This window comes from Macaca mulatta, chromosome 19, assembly GCF_049350105.2.
Source record: "Macaca mulatta isolate MMU2019108-1 chromosome 19, T2T-MMU8v2.0, whole genome shotgun sequence".
NCBI classification, from domain to species: Eukaryota; Metazoa; Chordata; class Mammalia; order Primates; family Cercopithecidae; genus Macaca; species Macaca mulatta.
In genome coordinates, this window is record NC_133424.1 from 3,615,004 (window position 1) to 3,631,569 (window position 16,566).

The following is a 16,566-nucleotide window of genomic DNA, read 5'->3' on the forward strand; positions in this document are numbered from 1 at the left end:
CACTATGTTGGCCACGATGGTCTCGAACTCCTGAGTTCAGATGATCCGCCCACCACGGTCTCCCAAACTGCTGGGATTACAGGCGTGAGCGACTGCGCCCGGCTACACTTGAGGGTTTTAATGAACATCTTCTGGTTGATTTGAGCAAAGTTCCTGCCCCCGCCAGGCTTCGGATTCGGCCTCCCCCAGGCTGGGTCTCCGGATCCTCAGCGCCCCCGGGAGAGGCCTCCACGGCGGCCGCGCCCACGCGGGACAGCGCGATGACGTCACGCATGCGGACCCCGCCCCCACGTAGGCCTCAGCCCTACAGACCCCGCGCCAAGCCCCCGCTCGCCCTGCGAGGCCCAGGCCTGCCGCTGGTCTCCACATCCTGGCCAGACAAGGGGTCGCTCCGTGGAGAAACTGAGGCTGGAGTTACCACGCCCGTCCCAGGGGAGGACGCGGGCGGGGCGCCCGAGCTGCCGGGAGAGGGCGGGTCTGCCTCAGGCTGGAACCAGTTTGCCCAGAAGCCAATGTCCCCGCCGGGCGGGACAGCCACGCGTGTTCGCGTCGCTCCCGTCACTCAGGTGGCAGGGGTGGGTCCTAGGGAACTAGCCAATCAGGATGGGCAGGGGCGGGGCCGAGACGACTATCCAATCAGGGGCGCCCAATCGGAATCCGGGACCTTCCCAATTACAGCGCCAGGGGAGGGACCGGGGAGTTCTCCAATCAGAGTCGCTGACGTTGGCAGCACTGTCCAATCAGAGGCGCGGCTCCCCAAGCTCTGTCCAATCAGGCCCCTGGGACGGGACGTCTCCGTCCTCCTAGCCTAGAGTGTCCCGCTTGCCCCTAGCGGTCCCCGGCGTCCCTGTTCCTGTCTTGCTCACCTGCGCAGGTAGCGGAGAAATCGCCCCGGGACATGGTGAGTGTGGCGCGGGAGACTATCCCGGTGCGGGGCGGCAGGAAGCGGCGGCCGCCTGAGACCGCGGCTGGGATGAGCTGAGGGACGCGCGGGGCGTCCCCGGCGAGGGCGGCGCAGGACGAGCGCCTGGGCCCCGGGGGTCCCGCCTGGCCCCGCCTCCCGCGCTGAGGCCGCGGCTAGGGCGCCCCAAGCCTCGGATCCCCGCCCGCCTCTGGCCCCGAGGCTGCAGAGCGGGGAACGGCGCCCGGAGCCCGACCCCCTCCCCGTCATCCCGGGGCTCCCGCGTCCCTGCGCTCCCGACCCCCACGCCCCGCCCGGGGCCGCGGCGCCTCTGAGCGTTTGGCTGCGGCTTCGGAACGCCCGGGTCGCGGGAGGCAGAGTCGCCCGAGACCCCGCGGTGCGGTCCTTGGCTCCCCCGGGACCCGCCCTGGGGCCTACGCCGCGAGGCCTCCTACGCCGCGGGGCCTCCTGGGGTGCGGGTCCCTGGTCGGTGCCGCCTCCGCCCGCGCTCCCGCGGCTCAGCTCCTGGGAGACCCCGCGCCCCCGGCTGCGGTCTCTGGGGGACCCCGGGCTCCTCCCGGGACAGCCCAGGAGCGGTGGGGACCTCAACGGAGCCGCCGGGGGCGGGCTGGGGGCGTCCCTGGAGCCCCAACTTGCAAAGGCAGCCCCTGGGGCCTGGGGCGCGCGAGGTTTCCTCCCCTGAGTCCCAGTTTTCCTTCTTGGGGACTTCTTGTCCCCTCTGACCCCAAGATGCCTGGGGTAGGTAAGGGGGAACAAAACAAGGGTTCCTGGTCGTCCCTCGGTTCTCACACACAAGGAAGAGTAACTGAAGTGACTAGAGAAACAAGGGAGAGCGAGGACCCCAAAGCAAACGCCGCAGACCCACAGCGGGGACGCCCGGGAGGCTGGTGCATTAGTGTCCTCGGACTGCTGTAGCAACTGACTGCAGATGAGGGGGCTAAAACCACGGAAATATATTCTTTCACGGTTCCCTGGAAACTGTGGATTTCAGGAAGTTTCTCAGATCAGTTTTGAGTACTAACAATGGGATTCCTTGCCGAGGGAACACCTGAATTGGGGGTGGGAGGGCGTCCCTCGTGGTAGCCTGGCCAGACTTGACCCCTCCCTGGGTTTGTCACTGTGGAAAGGTTTTCACTTTTTCGAATCTCAGTTTTTAGTAAGTGAAACGTACATTTAATTAATAGAAGTTGCAAGATAAAATATTTCCAGGCCGGGCGCGGTGACTCACGCCTGTAATCCCAGCACTTTGGGAGGCCGAGGTGAGCAGATTAGTTGAGATCAGGAGTTGGAGACCAGCCTGGCCAACATGGAGAAACCCTATCTCTACTAGAAATACAAAAATAAACTGGGCGTGGTGGCGGGCGCCTGTAGTCTCAGCTACTCGGGAGGCTGGGGCAGGAGAATGGCGTGAACCCGGGAGGTGGAGCTTGCAGTGAGCCGAAAACGCTCCATTGCACTCCAGCCTGGGCGGCAGAGCGTGACTCCGTCTCAAAAAATGATAATAATAATAATTCCAACAGGGTGAGTTTCAGGAAAAAAATTAAAATGTTCGTCTTACATTCCATTTGTTAAACATTCCCTGAAGTGTGTGTATTAAGTTTCTCAGATCTGTTACTTTCTTTTTTTTTTTTATTTTTATTTTTATTTATTTTTTTTTTTGAGACGGAGTCTCGCTCTGTCGCCCAGGCTGGAGTGCAGTGGCCGGATCTCAGCTCACTGCAAGCTCCGCCTCCCGGGTTCACGCCATTCTCCTGCCTCAGCCTCCCGAGTAGCTGGGACTACAGGGGCCCACCACCTCGCCCGGCTATTTTTTTGTATTTTTTTAGTAGAGACGGGGTTTCACCGTGTTAGCCAGGATGGTCTCGATCTGCTGACCTCGTGATCCACCCGTCTCGGCCTCCCAAAGTGCTGGGATTACAGGCTTGAGCCACCGCGCCCGGCCCCTACTTTCTTTTTTCTTTTATTACTATTATTTTTTTGAGAGCTCTGTTGCCCATGCTGGAGTGCAGTGTTGGCGATCACAGCTCACTGCAGCCTCCACCTCCTGGGCTCAAGCAATCTTCCTGCCTCAGCCTCCTGAACACAGGGACTCCAGGTGTGTACCACCATGCCTGCCTAAGTTTTTGTATTTTTTTGTTTTTAGGGATGGGGGCTCACTTTGTTGCCCAGGCTGGTCTCAAACTCCTGAGCTCAGGTGATTCTCCTACCTCCACCAGCCTTATTCTTTTCTTTTGAATGACAACAAATAGGATTCCAGGGCCTAGACTTCAAAATGTTACTGGGGAGAAGAATCTCAGAGAAATAGAGAAAATCTCCTTTTCACCATAGGTGCAGAAAAATGAATACATTGCCATGAAACATGTTGCAGATAAATTATAAAAATTTACCAAAATGTCAGTTATTCTCCTTGACATGGTAGAGAATTTTTGACAGTGGATGATTCTGTTCTGCTTCCAATACTGCAGTACCCTTTCCTTAATTCTATAATACATTTTTTGTGTTCCTGAAATAGGTAGAATACAAGAGATTTTTCTTGTTTAGATGACGATTTGTCCCGGCTCCATATATTCAAGTGTTCATCATCTGTAATGCTGGCCCTGGCACTGATGAGATTTCCCCAAACACAGGGGCTGCCTCAGGGCTGTGTTCCTTTACTTTGTTTTTGTTTTGTTTTGTTTTGAGACAGGGTCTCGCTCTATTGCCCAGGCTGGAGTGCAGTGGTGCTGTCTCAGCTCACTGCAATCTCTGCCTCCTGGGTTCAAACGATTCTTCTGCCTCAGCCTCTCAGGTAGCTGGGGCTACAGGCACCTGCCACCAGGCCTGCCTAATTTTTCTTCCTTTTCTTTTCTTTTTTTCCTTTCTCTCTCTTTCTTTCCTCTCTCTGTCTCTCTCTCTTTTTTTTTTTTTTAGAGGGAGTTTCGCCCTTTTCTCCCAGGCTGGAGTGCAATGGCAGGAACTTGGCTCACTGCAACCTCTGCCTCCTGGGTTCAAGCAATTCTCCTGCCTCAGCCTCCCGAGTAGCTGGGATTATAGGCGTCTGCCACCATGCCCGGCTAATTTTTGTGTTTTTAGTAGAGACGAGGTTTCACTATATTGGCCAGGCTAGTCTCAAATTCCTGACCTGGTGATTCGCCCACCTCAGCCTCCCAAAGTGCTGGGATTACAGGCGGGAACCACTGCGCCTGGCCATCTTTATGTATTTCTAGTAGATACAGGGTTTCGCCATATAGGCCAGGCTGGTCTCGAACTCCTGACCTCAGGTGGTCTGCCCACCTCAGCCTTCCAGAGTGCTGGGATTATAGGTGTGAACCACCATGCCCCCAACCAGAGTGTTTTAAAATTGGCAGCTGGTCACAGAGGTACCCTGTGCCTGGCTGTGCCAAGATTTCAGACACCCAGGAGGAAAGCAGATTTTTAGGGTAAACACATTGTTGCGTAAACAGTTTCAGCACAGTAAACAACTCCTCTGTCGGGAGGACAACCCTCCCCAAATCCTGGCTCCCTTAGGCCAGCCAGGGGCCAGCTTTGCAGGCAGCACTTTCTAAGGTTAGGGGCCCTCAGGTCTTTGGGTTGGCACTTCCTGCAGTCCACGCCCTAGGCCACTGGACAGGGGTCTTTTTTTTTTTTTTTTTTTGAGACAGAGTCTCGCTCTGCCGCCCAGGCTGGAGTGCAGTGGCCGGATCTCAGCTCACTGCAAACTCCGCCTCCCGGGTTCCCGCCATTCTCCTGCCTCAGCCTCCCGAGTAGCTGGGACTACAGGCGCCCACCACCTCGCCCGGCTAGTTTTTTGTATTTTTAGTAGAGACGGGGTTTCACCGTGTTAGCCAGGATGGTCTCGATCTCCTGACCTCGTGATCCGCCCGTCTCGGCCTCCCAAAGTGCTGGGATTACAGGCTTGAGCCACCGCGCCCGGCCGACAGGGGTCTTTTACCACAGAATTATGGGAGGACCCTATGAAGTAGGATGAGACCACACTGCAGTATTGATTGCACTTGTGCTCTTTAGGGCTCCTGGACTTAGCCAGTTAAGGTAAATTCCATTGGCTGCATTGGCTGCAATGGAATTATTATTATTATTTTTTTTTTTTTGAGACGGAGTCTCTCTGTCACCGAGGTTGGAGAGGAGTGGCGCGATCTCGGCTCACTGCACACTCCGCCTCCCAGGTCCACGCCATTCTCCTGCCTCAGCCTTCCGAGTAGCTGGGACTACAGGCGCCCACCACCACGCCCAGCTAATTTTTTGTATTTTTAGTAGAGGCGGGGTTTCACCATGTTAGCCAGGATGGTCTCCATCTCCTGACCTCGTGATTGCCCGCCTCAGCCTCCCAAAGTGCTGGGATTACAGGCGTGAGCCACCGCGCCCGGCCAGAATTACTACTTTTTTAATTTCCATTTTTATTTCAGATTCATGGGGCACATGTGCAGGTTACAAGGGAATATTATATGATGCTGAGGTTTGGGCTTCCATTGAGCTTGTGACCCAGATAGTGGACATCGTAGCCATGAGGAAGTTTGTCAGCCATTTCCCCCTTGTCCCTCCATTTGGAATCCCCAGCGTCTATTGTTTCCAGTTTTATGTCCACGTGTACCCAAGTTTGACTTCCCACTTACAAGAACGAACATGCCTTTTTTGGTTTTCTGTTTCTGCATCAGTTTGCTGACGATAATGGCCTCCAGCTGCATCCATGTTGCTGCAAAGGTCACGATTTCATTCTTTTTTGTGGCTGTGTCGTATTCCATGGTGTAGATGGAGCACATTTTCTTCAGTCCGCTGTCTGTGGTCACTAGGTTGACTCCATACCTTTGCTGCTGTGAAGCTGCTGCAGTGAACACACAGGTGATGTGTTTCTTGGTGGAATGGTGTCTTTTCCTTTGGGTAGACGCCCAGTAGTGGGACTGCTGGACTGAATGGTAGTTCTGTTTTTAGTTCTCTGAGAAATCTCCACACTGTTTTTCTTAGAGGTTGTACTAATTTACATTCCCACCAACCACGTATAAGCATTCCCTTTAACAGCCTTGCCAACATCTGTTTTTTTTTTGTTTTGTTTTGTTTTTTTTTTTTGAGACAGAATCTTGCTTTGTCGCCCAGCCTGGAGTGCAGTGGCCGGATCTCAGCTCACTGCAAGCTCCGCCTCCCGGGTTCCCGCCATTCTCCTGCCTCAGCCTCCCGAGTAGCTGGGACTACAGGCGCCGCCACCTCACCCGGCTAATTTTTTGTGTTTTTAGTAGAGACGGGGTTTCGCCGTGTTAGCCAGGATGGTCTCGATCTCCTGACCTTGTGATCCGCCCGTCTCGGCCTCCCAAAGTGCTGGGATTACAGGCTTGAGCCACCGCGCCCGGCCCACATCTGTTATTTTTTAACTTTTTAATAACAGCCCTTCTGACTGGCGTGAGATGGTATCTTATCGTGCTTTTTATTTGCGTTTCTCTGATGATTAGTGGTGTTGAGCTTTTGTTCATATGTTTGGACCACAGAGGTCTCAGAAAACCAGGTGGCTTATGAAGTTTCTGTATTATTCTCTTCCCGCCCCCATTACTATTTGTTACTGGAGAGAGGCACCAGTTCCTGCACAGTGTAGCTCTGGCCAGTAAGTCGAACTTAGACCTGAGTGTCTTCCAGGGACAAGGCAGTGCCCTGAGTGCCAGGGTAAGTACAAAATAAGTCCCCCCAAAGGGGACAGGGGTCAGTCCCCTTGGAAGCACATTGTTTGCAATGGTTGGGACACCCCAAGCAGGACTTGACACCAGTCAGGCAGTCGGGTTAGCAGGGCCCCCAGCGTGACCTCCCACCGCGGGCCTCCTGTCCTAGGGTTCTCTGTAAACAGAATCACTCAGTGTAGTCCTCAGTTTCAGAGGCTCTGCCCGAAGCATCAGTTTCAAGCAGTTGTGCGTGTCTGTGATACCAGTTCATTCACCTCTCCAGTATGGACGACACCCGGAGGTGTCCTTTGTGGAAAGTTCAGGAACTGTGGCCACTTGCTGCTGTCTCAGGACTGTGAGGTGTGATCGGAGGCTTAGCAGCCAACCTGAATCCAGGGCACTCACAGCCGCGTGCGACGTTTGCTTCAGGAAGAGGGAACGTTTCGGTCACGGCTCCGAAAAGAGCAGCTGGATTTCAGACAGTGCCATCCAGGGTCAAGCGAGTCCTTCAGTGTGGGCAGCTGCGAGTGCACCAGACAGACCAGCCAGCACCCCTGATGTTTTTCGTAGTTCACTGCGTTACCCGGGGGTGTGGAGCTCTGCAGTTGCACTGTTTCCTGAATTAGAGGCGTGTTCATTGAGCCTAGCCCTGCTGTCAGGTCAGCACAGTGAAGGCTGAGGTAGCAGTGGACATAGTGAGGATGAATTAGAGTGGGCAGTGTTAGGTTTTAGCTTAGAGTCAAGTCCAGGCCGCTGGGCTCTGAGTTCAGAATTCTGTAAAACACTGAGGCTTTTCTTCTGCAGCAGTACAGCCTGGGTATTGCTGGATTGGACAGCGGTGTGCCAAGATCAAGTTGCAAGAGTTTCCTAAGCCCTTTTGGTCTCCTGAGTCTTAATGTCCAAATTGATTCAGCTAAAAATATGCACATCTGGCTTGAAAACCATCAACTCTTAAGGTCGTCAGAAATAGGTTTTCATAAAAGCACATTAACAAACTAAAAACTACTACTTAAGATTCCAAAAGTACATCCCCACTTAGAGATTGCCTCTCTCTTCATTTGTTTCCCTTTTCTCTGAACCTCCAATAGGAAAAATGATAGTAAAAATCAGTTGTGGACCAGATGCGGTGCCTCACGCCTGTAATCCCAGCACTTTGGGAGGCCGAGGCAGGCGGATCACAAGGTCAGGAGATTGAGACCATCCTGGGTAACACGGTGAAACCCCGTCGCTACTAAAAAAAATACAAAAAAACTAGCCAGGCGTGGTGGCAGGCACCTGTAGTCCCAGCTACTTGGGAGGCTGAGGCAGGAGAATGGCGTAAACTTGGGAGGCAGAGCCTGCAGTGACCCGAAATTGCGCCACTGCACTCCAGCCTGGGCGACAGAGCAAGACTACGTCTCAAAAAAAAAAAAAAAAAAAAAAAAAAAATCGGTTGTGGAGACCTGATCTTATTTCTAATACTTAGAGTTTAAATTCCAGTCCATGCACCAGGGGCAAAAAGCAAGGATGTTGTGTCCGTCATTTAAAAAAACAAACAAACAAAAACTGATTGAGATGATCCCTGTAGTGTTTTTAAAATGACAAAGACTTTTTTTTTTTGCCATTTTCTCTCATTTTTATCACACATGCCGATGCAGTAGTATTCCTCATCTCTTGGAGCTTCTGGTAGCCCCAGGTGTTCCTTTGCTTGTGGCACCATAATTCCAGTCTCTCCTTCCATCTTCACATGGCCACCTTCCGTGTGTGTTTCTGTCTTCATGTGGCATTTTCCTCTTAGAAAGACACCAGGGCCCATTGGATTAGTTTGTGTCATTTTAATTGATGACATCTGCAAGGACCCTATTTACAGATAAGGTTATAGTCACAGCTACCAGGAATTAGGACATGGACATATCTTTCTGGGGACCACTTCACAACAAACCGCTGGCAGTTCAGCATTTACAGGGATGGCATTCTGCTAGCAGGAAAGACCATGGCTGGTCAGGAGGTAAACCAGGGGGAAGCAGGGAACACTCCAGCCTTTTTTTTAACCAGCAGCAGGTTTTTAAAAAAGCCTGGAGTGGCCGGGCACAGTGGCTCACGCCTGTAATCCCAGCACTTTGGGAGGCCGAGGTGGGCGGATCACGAGGTCAGGAGATCGAGACCATCCTGGCTAACACCGTGAAACCCTGTCTCTACTAAAAATACAAAAAATTAGCCGGGTGTGGTGGCGGGCACCTGTAGTCCCAGCCACTTGGGAGGCTGAGGCAGGAGAATGGCATGAACCTGGGAAGTGGAGCTTGCAGTGAGCCAAGATCGTGCCACTGCCCTCCAGCCTGGGCAACAGAGCAAAACTCCGTCTCAGAAAAAAAAAAAAAAAAGCTTGGAGTGTCCCCTGCTTCCCCAGAGTTTACCTAAAATTGCGTTCCAGCCTTGGGAATTGACTTAACTTTCTTTCCTTCCCAATGCAGCACAAACTTTTACCATTTTCCTCACCCAAAGCTTACCTTTCAGAACATGGGGGCCCTTTCTCCTATCCGGAGGAGAGAACAAAAACCAAAGGCTGTTCTTTGTTTTCTTGTCTCACAGCCTGCATGGCCCAGAGCAGCCAGGACATCCAGCCCACCCCACTGGAGCTGGGTCTGTCATTTCTCCCTACATCAACCGTTAACTCTCGTAGCAGACAGCTCAGCTGTTGTTTCATAGGCTCCATACGCCACGCAGGCACCAGAGGCTTACCATCCCTTACCCCTTCATCCGTCCTTTTCCCAAACAGTGCTTTTGCCATATTTCAGTGAGTCAGGCTCATTCTAGCAAATCCCACCTCCGATGCCAACGGTGTCAGCATCCCCAGGACCACCCCGCACCCTGCTAGTAGGATTCACAGGGCTCCACGTACAGTCATACTGATGACTATGATTTGATACAACAAAAGGACACGCAGCAAAATCAGCACTGGGAAAAGGCACATGGGGAGACGTGCAAAAGAAACCCAATGAAGCTTTTCAGAGTCCTTTCCCAGTGGATGCAGAACGCACCTCATTCCCCCAGCAATGAGTCGTGACAACACCTGTGAAATGTCCACCAAAGAAGCTCATTGGAGGCCGGGCGCGGTGGCTCACGCCTGTAATCCCAGCACTTTGGGAGGCCGAGGCGGGCGGATCAGGAGATCGAGACCATCCTGGCTAACACGGTGAAACCCCGTCTCTACTAAAAATGCAAAAAATTAGCCGGGCGAGGCAGCGGGCGCCTGTAGTCCCAGCTACTCGGGAGGCTGAGGCAGGAGAATGGCGTGAACCCGGGAGGTGGAGCTTTCAGTGAGCCGAGATCGTGCCATTGCACTCCAGCCTGGGCGACTAAGCGAGACTCTGTCTCAAAAAAAAAAAAAAAAAAAAAAAGAAGCTCATTGGAGACTTGGTGCCCAGGAGTTTTTTTAGATGAAGTCTTACTCTGTTGCCCAGGCTGGAGTGCAGTGGCACAATCTTGACTCACTGCAACCTCCACCTCCTGGGTTGGAGCTGTTCTCATGCCTCAACCTCCCAAATAGCTGGGATTACAGGCACGGGCCACCACGCCTAGCTAATTTTGTATTTTTAGTAGAGACGGGGTTTCACCATGTTGGCTAGGCTTGTCTCAAACTCCTGACCTCAAGTGATCCCTGCCTCAGCCTCCCAAAGTGCTGGGGTGACAGGTGGGAGCCACTGCGTCTGGCCAGTGTCCAGGACTTTTACTGCTGGCTCTTCACATAAGCATCCCCTGCCTGGTGTGTACACAGATTCCATTTCCAGAAGGAAAGCAGTTGTCCAGCATTAACAGTGGTGTTTGCACCATGAGTAATCTGAATTAGGGTGGTGCGAACCTTCCCAAAACCCAGGTTCCTGGACACCAGCTAAGAGCAACATTGCCGGAAAGCCTTCCTAAAGATAAAGTCTGAAGCCCGCAATGTTAACTTCTTTCTGCATAATGGGAACTTTATTATTAAAATACACTGCAAATACTGTACTGTGGGCAATTAAGGCTGACCCAGGGAGCTCACATTATCCTGTGCCAGTATGAGGATCCTGTAGGTACTCTGCTGCTCTGTGAATAGGAATGTTCTAGCATCAGAATTGCTGCGTGACAGTCTTTTGTCTCCTGCTGATAGATGGTAAGTAAGGAGTTGATCTTTCTCAGAAAGCAGGTTTGAAGGAACTGGTCATCTTGGGGTTTCCATGCACCTGTGCCCAATATGCAATATGGAAATGAGAAATTGAAAGTGCAGCCTCTAGAGTGATACGTGAGGAATCACTTCCTCCTGGAATTTTTTATTTTTCTTTTTATTTTTTTTTTCCTCCTGGAATTTTTGACACACAGAATTTTCTAGGAAGGCACTATTGAGTCCTTTATGTCTTTTATAACTATGGAAAATTTGTAATCAAATGGTTTGGACTTCAGTTAACTCCTTTGCAAAGTGGGACTCTTAAACTTAAGGGTAGCAAGAATACTTTTTTTTTTTTTTTTTTTTGAGACTGAGTTCTGCTCTATCACCCAGGCTGGAGTACAGTGGCATGATCTCAGCACACTGCAACCTCTGCCTCCCGGGTTCAAGCAATTCTTGTGCCTCAGCCTCCCAAGTAGCTGGGACTACAGTCATGCACCACCATGCCCTGCTAATTTTTTTTTTTTTTTAATTTTTAGTAGAGATGGGGTTTCACCATGTTGGCCAGGCTGGTTTTGAACCCTGACCTCAAATGATCTGCCCGCCCTGGCCTCCCAAAGTACTAGGATTACAGGCGTGAGCCATCACACCCAGCCCAAGAATACTTTTTTTTGGCTCTGGTAAAAAGAACTGTTTGGACGTTGTGTGCACCTCACTCTGTGCATACTTATTGAGTGAGTGTGCCTGTGTGTATGAGAGAGAGAGCGTGCGAGAGAGACAGAACCCAGAATTAATTGTTGGGCTTCCGTCACTGAGGCTCCAAGTATAGGGAATGTGGGGAGGTCCTCGTTCTCATGTCTTTTTCATTTTTCCTAAGGTCTAATTTCTCAATAACTTCTAGTTTCCAAGTTAAAATTAATACTTCTCAAAAGAATGTTTTCATTCAGCCAGTTGGACCTGGAGTTCTTTAAGACGCTATGGCTACCTGGCCTTTGTTGCCACTTGGGTCCTCTCAGGCCCCTTGGCCTGATGTTTGGTGAAGGAAGCAGAAGAGAATGTTCCCAGTCCTTCCGTGTTTTTATCCCGTAAACCTTCATTCAGTTTTGACCCTGTGCTTTGTGTGGTGCAGAATGATGATGTGTGCAGCAGGGGAGGAGCTGAAACGGTTTGTGTGACAAGGGACTGATGGTCTTAAAATACAAGTATTTGTTTCATTTATATAGCATTTGTTTGATACCTCCAATGTGGTCTGAATGCTTTTGATAGAGAGTAATGTCTTCAGTTGGTCACAGTAAAAGTATAGAGAGAAATTCAGTGTGTTAATGGTCCTGTGAAATCTATGAGGAAGTGAGTGTAGAGTAGACAGAAGGAAGAGGGGTGACAACTGAGTCACAGGGTAGATGTCGGGGACCACAGAATCTTTTTTGAACTGCATACGATATAAGTACAACGCTCCTGGGCTCTCGGTCTCATAAATATGTTGAATGTTTTAGGACTCAGTGGTCTTTGAGGATGTGGCTGTGGACTTCACCCTGGAGGAGTGGGCTTTGCTGGATTCTGCTCAGAGGGACCTGTACAGAGATGTGATGCTGGAGACCTTCCGGAACCTGGCCTCAGTAGGTAAGGATGACATCATTCCTTCCTTCACGTAGTTACTTAGAGAACAAGTATTTCTTAGACATCAGACCTGTTCCAAGGCTTAGAATGTGGAAAGGGAATAAATTGGTAAATAAGACATAGTCACAGCTGTCATAGAGCTAGAATGTAATGGTTTTCCATGAGAATGAGAATCGGTATTTCAGCTTTTTCGTTTTGTAAGGAAAGCTCCCTTCATGTCGTCATTATGGATATAGCTTTGAGAGGCCTAGTGAAGTTTGTTTTTGCAAGCCAGTGAAAATTTGATTTTTTTTGTTTGTTTGTTGTTGTTTTTGAGATGGAGTCTCGCTCTATCACCCAGGCTGGAGTGCAGTGGTGCAATCTCGACTCACTGCAACCTCTGCCTCCCGGGTTCAAGCAGTTATCTGCCTCAGCCACCCAAGTAGCTGGGATTACAGGCGAGCGCCACCATGCCCAGCCAATTTTTGTATTTTTAGTAGCGACGGGGTTTCACTATGTCAGCCAGGCTGGTCTTGAACTCCTGACCTCGTGATCTGCCTGCCTTGGCCTCCCAAAGTGCTGGGATTACAGGTGTGAACCACCGCATCTGGCTGTGATTATTTTTTAAAAATAATTTTTCTATGCTTACCAATACTATGTTTATTGAGTTGCTTACCATTTTGACCATTTTGTGTTTGATGAACTCCTGAGATACCTAAACTCCTCAGTGTCATTTTCAGCTAACAAGTGCCTTCTTATGATTTGTTGACTTTTTGATTTCAGATGATGAAACTCAATTTAAGGCCAGTGGGTCAGTTTCTCAGCAGGATATTTACGGAGAAAAAATACCCAAGGAATCTAAAATAGCTGCGTTCACCAGAAATGTTTCCTGGGCCTCTGTTTTAGGAAAAATTTGGGACAGTCTTAGCATTGAAGATCAGCCCACAAAGCAGGGGAGAAATCTCAGGTGAGTTGCACTCACAAGGGAACACAGTATTTCAGGAGAGAATCTTAGTCTGTCATTAAACTTTAAAAAAGCAAGTCAACAGAAAACTCATACAAGCCTAGCTCCAAATTTGTTTAATCCACAGAATTTTTACAAAAAATATTTCTTTAAATGTGACATAGACAGCAAGTGACATTAGAAACATAATTCAGATGGAAACCATTATCAAGAAACCCTGGGCCAGGCATGGTGGCTCACGCCTATAATCCTAGCACTTTGGGAAACTGAAGTGGGCAGATCCCTTGAGGCCAGGAGTTTGAGACCAGCCTGGCGAACGTGGTGAAACCCTGTCTCTACAAAAAATACAAAAATTAGCAGGGCATGGTGCTGCAGGCCTATAATCCCAGCTGCTTGGGAGGCTGAGGCAGAATTGCATGAACCCAGGAGGCAGAGGTTGCAGTGAGTTGAGACTGTGCCACTGCACTCCAGCCTGGGTAACAGAGTGAGACTCTGTCTCAAGAAAAGAAAAGAAAAGAAACCCTATACATAAGAAACACCGTTTTGGCCGGGCGCGGTGGCTGAAGCCTGTAATCCCAGCACTTTGGGAGGCCGAGGCGGGTGGATCACGAGGTCAGGAGATCGAGACCATCCTGGCTAACATGATGAAACCCCGTCTCTACTAAAAATACAAAAAACTAGCTGGGCGTGGTGGCGGGCGCCTGTAGTCCCAGCTACTCAGAGGCTGAGGCGGGAGAATGGCGTGAACCCGGGAGGTGGAGCTTGCAGTGAGCTGAGATCACGCCACTGCACTCCAGCCTGGGCGACAGAGCGAGACTCCGTCTCAAAAAAAAAAAAAGAAACACCGTTTTAATAATGGCAGTGGTCAGACCATCTTCCAGGGCATTCAGTTTATTTCATTTTCAGACAATTCACATAGGGTGAAAAACCTATGCTTTCAGTGAAAATGGTTAAAATGCAATACTTCCTAATAAATACTAACAAATCATTATTAAACCAATAACATGCTTCTCATTTTTAGTAGAAATGATGTGTTGGAGAGAGTCTGTGAAAGTAACGATCAATGTGGAGAAGCCTTCAGCCAGATTCCACATCTTAATCTGTACAAGAAAATTCCACCTGGAGTAAAACAGTGTGAATACAACACGTACGGAAAAGTCTTCATGTATCACCGCACATCCCTCAAGAGTCCCATCACAGTTCACACTGGACACAAACTATATCAGTGCCAGGAATGTGGGCAGGCCTACAGTTGTCGTTCACACCTAAGAATGCATGTGAGAACCCACAATGGAGAGAGACCCTATGTGTGTAAATTATGTGGGAAAACCTTTCCTCGTACTTCCTCCCTCAATCGGCACGTAAGGATTCACACTGCTGAGAAAACCTACGAATGTAAACAATGTGGGAAAGCCTTCATTGACTTCTCAAGTCTTACTAGTCATCTCAGAAGTCACACCGGAGAGAAGCCATATAAGTGTAAGGAATGTGGGAAAGCTTTCAGTTATTCCTCAACGTTTCGAAGACACACAATAACACACACTGGCGAGAAGCCATATAAATGTCAGGAATGTGGGGAAGCCTTTAGTTATTCCTCAACTTTTCGAAGACATTTGATTTCACACACTGGAGAGAAGCCACATAAATGTAAAGAATGTGGGGAAGCCTTCAGTTACTCTTCGACTTTTCGAAGACACATGATAACACACACTGGAGAGAAACCCTACGAATGCAAACAGTGTGGGAAAACCTTCATTTATCTCCAGTCCTTTCGAAGACATGAGAGGATTCACACCGGAGAGAAACCCTACGAATGCAAACAGTGTGGGAAAACCTTCATTTATCCCCAGTCCTTTCGAAGACATGAAAGGACTCATGGTGGAGAGAAACCCTATGAATGCAACCAGTGCGGGAAGGCATTCAGTCACCCCTCATCCTTTCGAGGACACATGAGAGTGCACACTGGAGAGAAACCCTATGAGTGCAAGCAATGTGGGAAAACTTTCAATTGGCCCATATCTTTACGAAAACATATGAGGACACACACTAGGGAGAAACCCTATGAATGTAAGCAGTGTGGGAAAGCCTTCAGCTTATCCGCTTGCTTTCGAGAACATGTGAGAATGCACCCTGAAGACAAATCCTATGAATGCAAGCTATGTGGGAAAGCTTTCTATTGCCACATATCCTTACAAAAACATATGAGAAGGCATACTGCAGAGAAACTCTATGAATGCAAGCAGTGTGGGAAAGCTTTCAGTTGGCCTGAACTTTTGCAACAACATGTGAGAACACACACTGTAGAGAAGCCCTATGAATGTAAGGAATGTGGGAAGGTCTTCAAATGGCCGTCATCTTTACCAATACATATGAGACTGCACACTGGAGAGAAACCTTATCAATGTAAGCATTGTGGGAAAGCATTCAATTGTTCCTCATCCTTAAGACGACATGTGAGAATACACACTACAGAAAAACAGTATAAGTGTAATATGGAACATCCTCCTACAAATGAATTCATGTGCAATGCTTCAGAAAAGTCACACCAGGGGAGAGATCTGATCAAAGTTGTAAATATGGTGTTGCCTTTATGAGTTCCTTATCCTGAAAGTGGACACTTAAGGAGTGTGTCTGTAGTTCATTTGCAAGTAAACATTTAGGTGAAAAATAATTCTCCAGATACTCTTAGCTATTCTACATGAATTTTAACAGGTGGTTTCTTTTCTTACAATTCAGTAAATAAAACTTTCATCTTAGAGTGTTTTGGACTTATGGATGATTTGAAGTGCATTTTTAATATGCAAGTAGGTTCAAGTTTTATTTAATGTCTTAAATTGTAACTGACCTAGTGTGGCAGGTATTGGATATCACTTATCTATTATATTTTCCACCTTTCTTACTGGGAGTATTTTTATTGTTTGGCCAGAGGACCCTTATTCCATTTTCTAAGAAGTAGTTGGTAGAATTTTATAATTATGCAAAGTTGTCTAAAGAGTATAGTCTCAAATGAATTGTAATTTTTAATGTTTGCCCTTTGCTGTTTGTCTTTGCTTGTGATTGTGAATTGGACAGTAGGCTTTGACTTGTGATATGACAGAGAAATCCAGAGTTCCAGATAGTTCTTCTGCATTGTTATGTCAATGTGGGTAATGTTAGGAACTTCATTTGCTGCAATGCATTTCCTTTATGGTTCCATGTCCAAATTTACCAATAGCAATAACTTGAATGAAATTTAGAATGGGCCGGGCGCGGTGGCTCAAGCCTGTAATCCCAGCACTTTGGGAGGCCGAGACGGGCAGATCACGAGTTCAGGAGATCGAGACCATCC

The 16,566-nt window shown here is 49.2% G+C and overlaps 1 protein-coding gene across 3 annotated transcripts; it reads left to right on the top strand.

Annotated features, from left to right (window-relative positions):
• Positions 1-820: 820 nt before the first annotated feature.
• On the top strand, positions 821-16,267 carry ZNF555 (zinc finger protein 555). 3 transcript variants are annotated; one of them, XM_077979012.1, is made up of 4 exons: positions 821-901; positions 12,172-12,298; positions 13,058-13,336; positions 14,036-16,267. In XM_077979012.1, the coding sequence occupies exon 4, from the start codon at positions 14,243-14,245 to the stop codon at positions 15,830-15,832; it is 1,590 nt and encodes a 529-aa protein (XP_077835138.1). In that variant the 5' UTR covers positions 821-901; positions 12,172-12,298; positions 13,058-13,336; positions 14,036-14,242; the 3' UTR covers positions 15,833-16,267. The 3 variants fall into 3 exon arrangements, with proteins under 3 accessions (XP_077835138.1, XP_014977918.2, XP_014977919.2); XM_015122432.3 differs by having other exon boundaries at positions 13,058-13,241; positions 14,260-16,267; XM_015122433.3 differs by having other exon boundaries at positions 13,058-13,241; positions 14,263-16,267.
• Positions 16,268-16,566: the final 299 nt, after the last annotated feature.

Bases quoted from the DNA above. Each gene is read 5' to 3' on its own strand.
- ZNF555 (XM_015122432.3), top strand. The intron at 12,299-13,057 runs GTAAGGATGACA...TTTTGATTTCAG, and splicing joins CCGGAACCTGGCCTCAGTAG to ATGATGAAACTCAATTTAAG. The intron at 13,242-14,259 runs GTGAGTTGCACT...TCTCATTTTTAG, and splicing joins AAGCAGGGGAGAAATCTCAG to TAGAAATGATGTGTTGGAGA.